This window comes from Octopus bimaculoides, chromosome 2, assembly GCF_001194135.2.
Source record: "Octopus bimaculoides isolate UCB-OBI-ISO-001 chromosome 2, ASM119413v2, whole genome shotgun sequence".
Classification (NCBI taxonomy): domain Eukaryota; kingdom Metazoa; phylum Mollusca; class Cephalopoda; order Octopoda; family Octopodidae; genus Octopus; species Octopus bimaculoides.
Genome location: NC_068982.1, coordinates 166,544,869 through 166,557,746, shown reverse-complemented (window position 1 = coordinate 166,557,746; position 12,878 = coordinate 166,544,869). Strand labels below are relative to the sequence as shown.

Below are 12,878 nucleotides of genomic sequence, written 5' to 3'. Positions count from 1 at the left end.
TTTTAAGTTCTACCAGTCCATTTTGTATTTGTCTTGTGACCTATCTTTTTTTTTTTTTTTTTTTTTTTTTCAGGATGAGTTACGTGATTTGAAGCACAAAGCCACCTCTAAAATCGATTGTGGAAATGTGTATGTATCATGAGCCTCAATTTCTTTTTAGTTTTCAGTTTGTGTATGATTGTTTAACCTTATCCTAGCATTATTAGTTTACATCATTTTGGTGTTAATTGTGACTTGGACAAGAATAGCTGCAAACCATAAACTTCATTTGCAACTGAGTCAAGCAGCTGTCACACATTTATTGTGTTGCTGTAAAGTTGGAAAGTCTTCAGATTTACAAAAGAAATGAAGTTTTGTGAAATCCATGTTTTTGTGAAACATGAAAACTGTGTAAATGAAGCAGTTTTCATTGGCTATTGAAACTTATTCACTGACCTATTTTGGTAAGAACTTAACTGTTGTACTACAGAGCTTGACAAATAAAAACAAAAAGGGGTGGTGGAAAAAAAAAAAAAAAAATTCTTCATCTTATATCCTGAAAGAGAATTGTGTTGATAAGATATGGAGTCACAATGGCTGAGTGAATAGTGTTGGTTTCCTCAGTCAAATACTTTTAGAATTCACACCATATCACTAGAGCTGTTCTGTATCACTTAGTTAAATAAAAATCTTCGAGTAATAATTTACTTAACTACTTAGGAAAGCATTGAGAAATAGGACACAGACATGAGCTTTGACATGACTTCAGCTTTTAAGTAGCTGGAAAAACTTATTACAGAGTAAACTTCATGCTTCTTGACTGAATTAAATTCCACATGAATCTAGCTTTTAATTTTAGGGATACAATCATACAGATATTTTGTTGTTGTGGTTATTTTTTCTTATTAAGTTGGACAATGACTGGCAGATTCACGAGTAAGGTGGTATTCAGTTGTGTCATTTTGCATTATGAGTTCAATTCCTGCCAGGAATAACTCTATCCTTAATATGTGTGTGGTAGGTGAGGACAATAAAAGAAATATCAGTTAAATACTGGGCTCTATATATTTGACTTTTGTGACGTTGTGCATATGTTAGAAATCATTGGTATTAAATAACCCAGGTCAGGTCTACCTGGTATACATTATTAGCATGAAAATAGCAATTCAAACAGAACAGCAGCCAAGCAACAGGTCATGGCAAGAGTTTAGTGTTTTTGTTCTGGATGATGTCCAAAGTAGATTGTTCACTTGATTGGAAAATCTTGTTGCATTAGCATTCTTTAACTATCACCTATCCTTCATCTTGTCTACTATTACACAATGATCTCTGCTTCTCTGAACTTGTTGACAATATGCTAGGCCACATCTTCCACTTAAACCTATTTCTTGTACTTACCACTTCTCTTTCTCTTGCAATATACTTTTATATTGTGTCTTCCCCATAACTACTATCCAGTATGCAAGAATTTAGCAACCAAACTTCTCTGACCATCTCAGTCTGCTCCACTACTGATTTCAAACTTCTTTTGATTGAGTTTTTAAGCCATTCACTTATTCCGTCGGTTACAACAACGAGGGTTTCAGTTGATCTGATCAACAGAACAGCCTACTCGTGAAATTAGCATGCAAGTGGCTGAGCACTCCACAGACACAGTGTGTAACAAGGCTGGCCCTTTGAAATACAGGTACAACAGAAACAGGAAGAAAGAGTAAGAGAAGGTTGTGGTGAAAGAGTACAGTAGGGTTTGCCACCACCCCCTGACTGAACCTCGTGGAACTTTAGGTGTTTTCACTCAATCAACGCCCAGTCTGGGAATCGAAACTACGATCTCACGACTGTGAGTCCGCTGCCCTAACCACTGGGCCATTGCACCTCCACCATTCACTTACAGGCTTCTATCATAAGGTGGACATTTTCTAATACCATGGTGAGATTGTCACTGCACGCACGCACGCACGCACGGCACATCAAATTTATGGACCAAGTTATGACAGGAATAGAAATAGCTGAATCACAGCTAATTAAGAGAATTAGCTTAAATGAGATGCAATTCAAATATGTACCAGGGCAAGATTCCTCCAATGCCCTTTCCATAATTAGACAACTAGGTAAGTGTAAGCTGCAATACCTTGCATGGACTGACTTGGAAAAGGCCTTGAGCAGAGCGCCATGCTCTGTAGTTTGATGAATGGATGTAGATGAATAGTTTGTGAGAGTTGTGCAAGCTATGGGAACAGCCGTTGTGAGCAACAAGTTCAGGGTGCAATTAGTTTGCATGTAGGTGTCCATTAGGGCTTAATTTCTATCCCACTCTTGTTTATGGTTAATTCCCTAGGCCAAACAGAAGAGTTTAACTCTTTTCCATTCTATGTATCATATATAATACACATTCCGATATTACATAACAGCAATATTCTTATTGTGTTGTTAGAAATTTATTTCTATTAGAATGTATGAGCTATCTTTGTCTCTACACAAAGCTTATTACAAAAATTTAATGTTATTCATCAAATAAATTCTGTTGTCAGTTATTCTGATACAAAATTTTATTTTAAATTATTTAAAAATCATTTTATTCTGATATAGAATAAAAATGCAATGGTAATACATTTCTTGGCCCTACAGGTGCAGCTTCTCTTACCTACTGTTGGGTATGTCTTTTGTGTTCTAAATCTTTTTTCAAGAGATTCTGAGCTATATGAATCAGCTGAAGTCACATACTGATCTTCACTATCATTACTCAAATCTTCTGACGTATGAAATCTATCTGGAGTTGTCATATAACTTTTATCTAACCTCTTTTAACACATGTTTTATAAATTACATGATTTTATTTTTCTGTTATGTCAATAAAAGGCAAGAAAACCCCTTGGAAAGGTGAAGAGTTAAGATTAACTTTCTGGGAGACCTCCTGTACAGCAATAACCTAGTTCTTGTAGCTGAATTTGTTGAAAAATTAGAAAAGAAATTCTAAATATGGAAGCAAATCCTATATTTGATAAATTTCAAAATAGACCTAGAAAGAACAAAAGTGATAGTTAGCAAGAAAGAAGACAGTTTTCTATACTGCCTTCAGGTAAGTCACCAGATTTAATATATTAAAAAGGAACATGTGAAAAATCTGTACTGTAAACTATAGATGCACAAGAAATATGGTGACATCACAGGCAGGTGACATGTAGCAAACACTTAAGAATAGTTAGCAGTATAGAGAACCCATGAAATTAATTCTTTCAGATACCTGGAAAACTCCAAAGAAGTAGTTGGCAGCTTCTGTTAGACAGGTGAACTAAGAAATAGTGAATAGCATGTTCTGAAAACATAGAAGCCAGAATAAGGAGGAAATGGGAAGAGTTCATGGAATAATTATTGCCTCTAATAGCAGTAGAAAATTTCCCTCTACAAGTGAAGGACATATTGTATGATGCTTGTGTATGAAGGGCAATATTGTATGATAAATAAACATGGGAATTGAATGTAGATGATGTATAAAGGCTGGGAAAAAATGCAATATGTTCTGATGGATGTGTAAAATTAGTTTGCTTAAATAATGGAGTGAGAATGACCCAAGAGCAAATAGGGAATTAGATGTAAGAGAAAAGACTGCATTGGTACTGAAGGATGACAGTTGAGTAAAGAAGTACCAAGATCCAAGTGGAAGGAACTTGTAGAAGAAGGAAACATAGTGAAAGCTTAATCTCAAGATGCTGATCCTCATCAAGAAGGTGCATACCCTTTGTAATGTCTGCTGACTGAAAATGACATATATATTGTTTTGTGTGTGTGTGTGTGTGTGTGTGCATACGCATCACACCTGACATGTTATTTTACATTTTTTTTTTCAAAAGTTCCTTAAAGATGGACCTTGTGGTGCGTGATGATGAAGGAAATATTATTGATCCTCAGAAAACCAGCACTGTAAAGATTTATCGTCAGGTGAGTCCTTGATTTATATGTCATTATAAAATATTGTCTACTTTTCTTTTACTAAAGCATTTGGCTTCTTTGTTACCTCAAAATCAAAATATTTTTTTTATACCCTCTTTATTTGCTTACCAATTTTGTCAAAATTGCACTGGTGCAAAATAAGTCTATGATCTGAAACTTGATTGACAGAAATGCCAGACTGAAGGTAAACCCAGATCAAATCCAAAAAAACTTGTAGCAATTTATATTTTTCTGGCTACTGATATGAAGTCTGTTACTAAAGAATGTAGTGCTTGAATTGATAGAAAACTAATAGACATCACAGTGGTTTAGTATACAGTAGAAAAATATACATTAAAACACTTATCTCTCAGGGACATCCAATATGAGATTTTGTGTTGCTGGACTGAAGTATCAACTTCTCACATGATTTACAATTTTAATTTCTTTAATGACATCCCAACATTTATTTATTCCAGCAATTTTTTTTCCCCTCACATGACAAAATTTTGCAAACTGTCTCAAAATTTAAACTACATTGAACATTTTTAAGGAGTTCCACAACTTTGCCTCTCCTTCACATAACTGATAGACCATGTTTACATACATATTTAACTTATACAGTATCCATCTCTTTGGAGTTCTTAGAGAAACAACAACAAAAAAATTGTTTTTATATAACTTGTATTTTTCCTTGTATTTTTCAGCATGTTCTTGCAGCTAAAAGAATCCAAGAAAATGTAAGTGAATTAATTTATCAACTCTATCTACAGTACATCTGATAATGCATAGTTTTTCTACAGTCAAAATACTCCCAAATTGATAGCATCAGTTAAAGGGAGTGTTGTTGCCCTTGTAAGATTCCTTAGGTTTTAATAAACATATGGTCCTTCTACCTCTCTTTTTTTGATGTAGCCTAAACCTAGGAAAAACATCCTGAATTTATCTTATCTCTCTTTCTCTCCATTCCCATAATTTTAGCAAACTCCTCTGTCTAGCTTCCTTAAATTTCAACTCCATGCATAATTTTCTTACTAATACCTTGTATTCATATTCCCAGTGGATCATGTTCAACTAATGTATTTTCTCCTTTAATCTACACATGCTAATTCCTTTTGGTATTATACTGCTTATGTGTTTGAACTTTTCATACATTATACAGTTTGAAGTTTCTAAGTTTCTATGTGTATGTGTGGGTATAATTATATTTGTTGAATCATTTGCTTAATTTTTAGATTATCTGTCTCAGAGACTTAAATAAAACTGAAAAATATAGGAACTGTGAGTTAGAAATTGTTGAACATCAGAATTAACCTTTATATTATTTAATTTCGGCTCTCTAAGCTTTGAATTCTAGTCAACTATCCCAGAACCTACAAAAATAAATAGTCTTGTGCCTGTCTATTTTAAAGAAATCTGTACATTCTGAGATAAAAGTTTTTAAAAAGTGAACAAATCAATATATTTCTTTCTCTTTTTTTTTTTCAATAAAATTTTTTTTTTTTTCTAACAGAATAATTGAGATTCATTAAAAAACTCTATTTAATTTATCTCAAAATCATTACCTATTCTGGTTATTCAAGTGCACAGCAAAGCACTTTAGGTTCACTGAATATGTGAATTTGAAGGCTGAAGAGTTATAGTAGAAAATTTACTGATTATACTTACTAATCAGGCTACATGAATTACATTGATCTTTTAGTCAAGATAAGATACTAATTACCTCACTTGAAAATAGTTCCTATATTTATTTTACTGCTGTCTGTACTGCATAAAATATACTTTTCAGTTAATACAAATACAAACTTTTGTAGTAACATCCAGTCCATATTAAGTAACAATAACAAATGTAAACGTGTTGCAAAAGAGAGTAAAAAAACCCCCACATAAGTAGCTTCTATTTGTATCAAAATCTGCTTAGTCAGAAATAAAGCTTTTTTTTACCTTTCTTGCTCTTATTGGCTTTTAGTTCAAACATAGAAATTCTACGCAAATGTTTGCTATAAACAAGATTTGCTTTTGTTTAGCCTTATGTCTTTTTTTTTTAAAGATAAGATGTGGTTGAAGCAAGATTTGGTTACTATTTTTAGCAGGTTCATTGATCATCTTCCATGGTCTTGAGTAAACTGCAACCATTGAGACTTTCTACATGGCACACCAACAAAAAAAATTACCTTTATTATTAAAAATTTTTTTTTTTAGTAGCATGATCCACTTGAATATGAACTGTGTTTCATATGGTTCACTTCTCATGAAAGGTTGCTTATGCCTGATCTAGCATAAGATTCCTTTGTTGGCTTGAAATGAAATATGTAACAACATATTGATTTATTATCTTAACACAAATATACAAAATTTTAAGTGATTTCTGTATATTTTGTTGAATTTACACCTATTTAAACTTGGTACTTATTTTATCAACTGTGGATCAATGAATGGAAATCAAAGTTAGCTTTAACAGATTTGAACTCTGAATGTGAAGAGACTAAATTAAATGTTATAAGACATTCAGACTGGAACTTAATTGCTTTAAGATTGTCTATGTTGTAAACACTCAAAACTTCCTTTAATTATACAACGCTTCCACTGCTTACTGCAGTAGGTTAGTCATTATTTACAGCTTCACAACAAAGTGAATTGAACATTGTAGCACCATTAACAGGAGACAAATTGCCAACCCTTCGGACTTGGTGTATAACAAATCTTCTTGTAATTCAATTCCCTGTCTCTAAACATCTCCCGTCACATTCTTATGGAACATCCCCTTCTATCCCCTCTGTTCTATCTCCCACTCACTGTTCCCTGTGAGTAGGTCCCAATGCATTTCCAACACTATTTATTTTTCTCTCTTATTCTAACTGTCTCTCTATCTTTCTATCTCTCCTTCCTTTCCTTTCGTTTCCTACTGGGCTAGCTAAGTATTTCCTTTATAGTAAGATACCTACCTATTTCTATCCCTCTATTATACTCTATTATACACTCTTTCTCCCAGCTAAGAGGTTTTTGTCTCACAAGTTACTTGGTGACCCCACTGGTGTTTGTGCCATGTAAAAGAGCACCAGTGCTGGTGCCACATAAAAAAGCACCCAGTACACTCTGTAAAGTGGTTGGCATTAGGAAGAGCATCTAGCCTTAGAAACCATGTCAAAGTAGACAGTGGGAGTTGGTGCAGCTTTCTGATTTGCCAGCCCCTGTCAAACTGTCCAACCCATGCCAGCATGGAAGACAGACGTTAAATGACGATGACAGCAGCAACAACAACGTTGTCACCATCAGGAAATTTCAAATATTTTTAGGTATTGTTTTTAGCTGAATTAATATCAAATGTCTGTGTTTTGATTTTTGGAAGATGGTTATTCTTCTGCTTGTTCCTCTACCATATTTTAACCTTTCCACACCTAGTTTAAAGCCACCCACCTCCACTTTCCCCTCTGACTCCCCTTTTAGTATCAGGAGCTTTTTATCCCCACCTTTTCTTCTTTTCTTGACTTGCAAGTTTACATAGCAACCTCACTAGTTCCATTGGCATGAAAAAAGGCACCCAGTACACTCTGTAAAACAGTTGGCATTAAAAAGAGCATCCTGGCTATAGAAACCATGGTAAAGCTGACATTGGAGCTTCACATGGCCTTCTAGCTTGCTAGATCTTTTCAAACCATCAAACTCAACATCAACATGAAAATTGGATGTTAAATGATAACAGTGTTGTTTATTTTGAATTTTCTTTTTAAATATGCAAGCACTGAAATTGTTAAAATACTTTTTTTTTGGTACTGTTATAATAGAAATAGTTTGTTTGATCTCTTGTCACCTCGTCATGTCAGTGCAGTGATTCCTGTAAGGTTTTTTTTTTTTTTTTTTTTTTTTTTTGGGTTAGGGGTTACTCTATCTTTTTTTAACGCCCATCTTTCTATACCAGCATAGTTAGGACATTTATTTTTGTGTTCTTAGTTTGCAGCTTTCTGGAGGATTTGGTTTTACGCCTGGATGCGATTCCTATTTCAACATCCCTCTGAGATCTCACCAATCTCAGAGGAATATGCAAGGCCTCCTCTTCAGAATCAATCCAATATAAAAAAAAAAGATTAAAACAAAAAGAAATTCATGTTGCTGGAATGGAGTCCATTGTCAGTGAAGAAGTTATGTTCACAGCTTGAAAATGACTCCGTGTTTTAAGTAGTTTGGTATGAACTGATGACTACGAGTCATTAGAAGCAGTACCTTTATCTCAGAACTTTTCTTTCTATCTTTAAATTTATAAACTGTAGTGTGACAATTTTCTCACAATACAAGAGTACAATATTTCTGGTAGAAACACTGCCAATCCTTGAATACTGGGCAAATGGATATAAATAGTGTGCTTAAAAATAAATTTTCTTGTTCTTCTATTTTTTTTTTTATTGCTTATGTTTTCATCAGAGTCGAAATTCCACTGAAGTAGAAGTGAAACCATTAATTCAACCAACATTTGGAGTGTACGTGATGTTGCGGAACTTTGTATGTCGAATTGGGGAAGATGCAGATCTGCTGATGAATCTCTATGATGAACAAACAGGAAACTTTATTAGGTAAGTTAATTATATCTCATCCAGGTAATGAAAAGCAAATGATGGATTGTTAGTGCTATGCAAATATTTTGGATAAAAAGCAACCTAGTCTTCTGATCAATTGTCCCAGTATAGTGCAGGAAATTAATTGATTTTGTGAAATGACTCAGCTAAACCAACTTTGATCAGTATTGATCAATAACTTATAATACTCAATTGTAAGTTATTGAATAGTCCATCCAGTTGTAATATCTAAATATGCTCACTGCCTATTTTTATATAGGCTGAATCAGACTTTCATATCAACATAGTAAATATAAATTTACTTGAATGAATTTACATAGTGCAAAAAAACACTTGTATCTTACTGGGGGGATCTTTTCATGCAGATAAATTTCTGTAGACCTCCTGTGTTTGCTTTTATAACAACATCCATCACTGTGTCATTTACCATAGATGCTTATTGATTGAGTGAAAATGCTGGTTTAGTGAGATTTTAGTGACATTGCTTTTGAAACCTAGTTTTTCTCTGAAATGTGGGCATATTACTCAATCAAATATTTATATGTAGTTAACATTCAGATATCATTCCAATTGTGACAATGAGTATATTATTATCATAAGTAAGGCTTGATATACAAGACCAACCCAGCACTTAAGAGAGAACTTTTTCAAAAGAAATTTAGCAACTCTGTTCCACCTATATACATTACCTGAGCATGTATTGCAGAATTTCAGGAGTTATTTTTGTTACAAATTATTTTTGTTTTGTTTTTTCCTTTAAGGTTTATACTTACTCTTTTATTTATTTTTCCAGTGAAAATTATGTTGTGAAATGGGGTAAAGAAGGAATGCCTAAAGATATAGATATGTTGAATAATTTCAGAGTTGTGTTCACAGTGAGTATCTGTTAATTCCAGAATAAGAAAATATTGTTAGGATTTTTTTATTTATTCAAAGTCTATTATGTATATTGAACATACTAAGTTTTAATGGGGAAAGAGTTTTGGGTTGACACCGAAGTTAATGAGAGCAAGCTATGCACTGTGTTGTTTCATGCTTAACAATCTTTTCCTATGTACTGCCTACTTTACAATTAACAGATTAAATGACATTTACTGAAGTTTAAAGAAAATTTTGATAAATTATTAAATAAATAATGTTTAAGTGTAAAGATTTCACAACTCAAATTCTGAAGGAAGATACTCTAGAATCTATTTGGACAAGCATATGTATAAGGTTGAAAACAAAAAAACTGTTTGGCTCAGCATATATAGACAAAGTGAAAAGGAAATGGGCCACATATTTTAGTATTTGTTGCATAAGTTTCCTTTTCATTAGTTGAGATAACGAAAGATTCCCTGAGGTACACTGATTTGACTTATGAGATCACTGTTCTAATCAGGCTCCATCTTTGCACACATACTAGTGATATATACTTTAGAGAATTTATTAGAATTCAAAAATCATAATATAACAATAATTTGCTCATAGTGTGTATGGTTTGTTGCTTTTGGTAATCAAAGTTGTTATATCGTAAGATGCACCAAAACCATTAAAAGCAAGTTAGCTGATGTTGGTAAACATGGTTGTAATTGTTTCTTTTCTAAATTCTTCTTTAAGTCTTGGAATGTTCAGTTTCATTTACTTTTCTGCCATTGAATTTTGGTTAAATTGTCACACAGTCTTGATGGTTTCATGACCTCATATGAGTATGTTTGCCTGTTACATGACTCTGGCTTCAGTCACAACTATGATTTCATTGGCTTGACAGGTCTTCACAAGCACGGCATATCACCAAACATCTCAGTCACTTGTCATTGCCTCTATGAGGCCATAATCTATCATGTCTTATGCTGTGTGATGAAAGTAGAATTTATATTTTATTTGTAGTTTTTTCATATATGAAGCTGACATTAGTATCTGCTTAACTTTAATAACAACCATTACATAAGCTGATGTAGTCACATAAAAATGATGAAAACAATGGATTTAAGGATAACTGGTTCCTATGTAGTGGGTAGTGATTTTCTTCACTACTTCAGGGAGTGAAGGCCCTGCTTGACACGAGTCCCGGGCTCAGCTGGCTCCGGCTGACAGTACCCGGTATGGGCCCCTATCCAGAGTTACGGAAAGGAGACAACCTTCAAAGAAATCTGGAGTGGAGCCCCGTAGGTGGTTTAGTGTTTGACTCTGCACTCCTTTGGACTACATCAGCAAGGTCGAGAGAGGAATCCTGACGATTGGGCTACCCAGGATTTTCTTACATCTAGCCCAGGCCTGCGCAAAACTGGAGAGGACATGAAATTTAAAAACCAGACTGGATTAGTTTATGTGCAACTCCATTGTCCCCTGAAACAAAAGGATGCCAACAACAGGGTTCCTATGATTTGTTTGAGTTTTCTTTTTCTGAAAGGTAACATGCCAGTAGGTATGGGCAGTTTGAAAAATATTAATGTTTTTATGACAGCTAGATTTTGTCACTTTATGGGTTGAAGGGTTAAAATAATTCCTTAAATCATGAAAATGCTAAATTTTAAATGCAGTTAAATTACAAATTGAAAATAAGCTGATCTAAATATGAAGAATGTTTTCATGGTAGCACTGTTCTATTTTTGTAAGTATTGCCAGCTGTATTACATATGCTGTAGTGCATTGTATGTGTTTTTATAATGTTAAATAGTATAATGGTTCTGTTATATAATATCACAGCATGACAAATGTGTCTTATCCAGCTTATGCAGTGATTCATAGTATGACAGTTATAATGTATATAACATTGTATAGTAACGTTCTTATGTCACAATATAACTACTGTGCTCTGTGTTGTGTAGTGTCAAAATAGTCCCAGTTATCTTGCAATGTGTGTCACTGGGACCAAAGCAGTAAGCTGGCAGAAACGTTAGCACGTCGGATGAAATGCTTAGCAATATTCTGTCTGCTGTTACGTTCTGAGTTCAAATTCCACTGAGCTCGATTTTGCCTTTTATCCTTTCTGGGTCAATAAATTAAGTACCAGTTATGTACTGGGGATCGATCTAATCGACTGGCCCCCTCCCTAAAAATTTTGGGCCTTGTGCCTAGAGTAGAAAAGAATATTGCACAGTATTCACAATATCTGCCTATTATCCAGGCATGTCCTTGGCTACTACATGCCAAATTTTGTCAAAGTTGCTGTATAAAAATATATCGTTCTACCTATATCTATCTTGTTCTCTCTCTCTCTCACACACATATTTATAGAGAGAGAGATAGACATGCAGATAAACACGATTAGGCTTGATAATTATATATATATATATATATACAAAAACTAAATTTATTCAGAAGATAAACACATATGTACACATCTCTTGGTTGAAACCTGTACTAACTCCATGTACCTAGTCCTCGATAAAGACTTCAGAGTTTAAGTTCAAATCATTTAAACACTACTCTGTGTTTTCTATATTGAGCATCTCTAGATTTCATCTGTTGACTGTATGTATATCTATCTATCTATCTGTGTATGTGTAAATGTATTGTTTGATGTTGTTAATAAACTTGTAAAAAAAACAGCAGTACTGACAAGGTTTTGTGCATATCAGCTTATTCAACTGGTTGAATAAGCTTTTAAGGGCAAAACCTGAGCTTCCAGTTAAATCAATATTATGCATATATATATATATATATATGTATAATGACAGTATATATAGCTATGTGTGTGTATTTATTATAGTATGTAAATTTTGTGTGTGTATAGTATTAATCATGATGAAAAAAATTAGTCAGAAATAATAGCATTTTTATTTATTTATACATAAATATAAAATGCCTTCAAATTTCACTAAGAATGAGTTGGATACTGCTAAATATTTTTATCTTCTTTTTTATGCTTGTGTCTAATGTTGGAGAGTCAATCTTTATCTCAGTGCTAGGCACCAACACATACACGAAAGAATATAAGATAACAGGGTTTAAGCAGTATTCCTTAAAAAATTCATAGACATATTATATCTGTGCAAATAAATATACCAACATTACTTCTGACTGATTTTTCTTTCTGCCATTATCAATATACTACCCTGTACACTACTAAGAATTTACATTTCTGTATATATATATATATGTATGTATGTATACACACACACACACACACACACACACACACACACACACACACACACACACATATATGTGTGTATTTTTATGTTAAAATAATTTTTACATTAAATTGAAGGATTACTCAATGCATTTGGAACGTTACAAATAAATTTTTCTTTAACAAGAATAATATTGACAGTGACTTCAAAGTTTAGGCCTGCTAAGCCATCATCAGACAGTCTGATGATGGCATAGCTGGTCAAAACTTCAAAATCACAGTCAATAATATTCATGTTAAAGAATAATATATATATATATATATATATATATATATATATA

The 12,878-nt window shown here is 33.3% G+C and overlaps 1 protein-coding gene across 2 annotated transcripts in view; it reads left to right on the top strand.

Annotated features, from left to right (window-relative positions):
- The window catches only part of LOC106881525 (dedicator of cytokinesis protein 1), a 184,512-nt gene that overhangs the window by 93,294 nt on the left and 78,340 nt on the right, over positions 1 to 12,878 (top strand). For both annotated transcript variants that reach the window (XR_008263483.1, XM_014931942.2), the window contains exons 6-10: positions 74 to 129; positions 3,831 to 3,918; positions 4,617 to 4,649; positions 8,329 to 8,477; positions 9,274 to 9,355. Coding sequence is in view for 1 of the 2 variants with exons in the window: in XM_014931942.2 (XP_014787428.1) it covers positions 74 to 129; positions 3,831 to 3,918; positions 4,617 to 4,649; positions 8,329 to 8,477; positions 9,274 to 9,355 (408 nt within the window). In the remaining variant the exon portion in view is untranslated. The remainder of the gene's footprint in view (positions 1 to 73; positions 130 to 3,830; positions 3,919 to 4,616; positions 4,650 to 8,328; positions 8,478 to 9,273; positions 9,356 to 12,878) is intronic.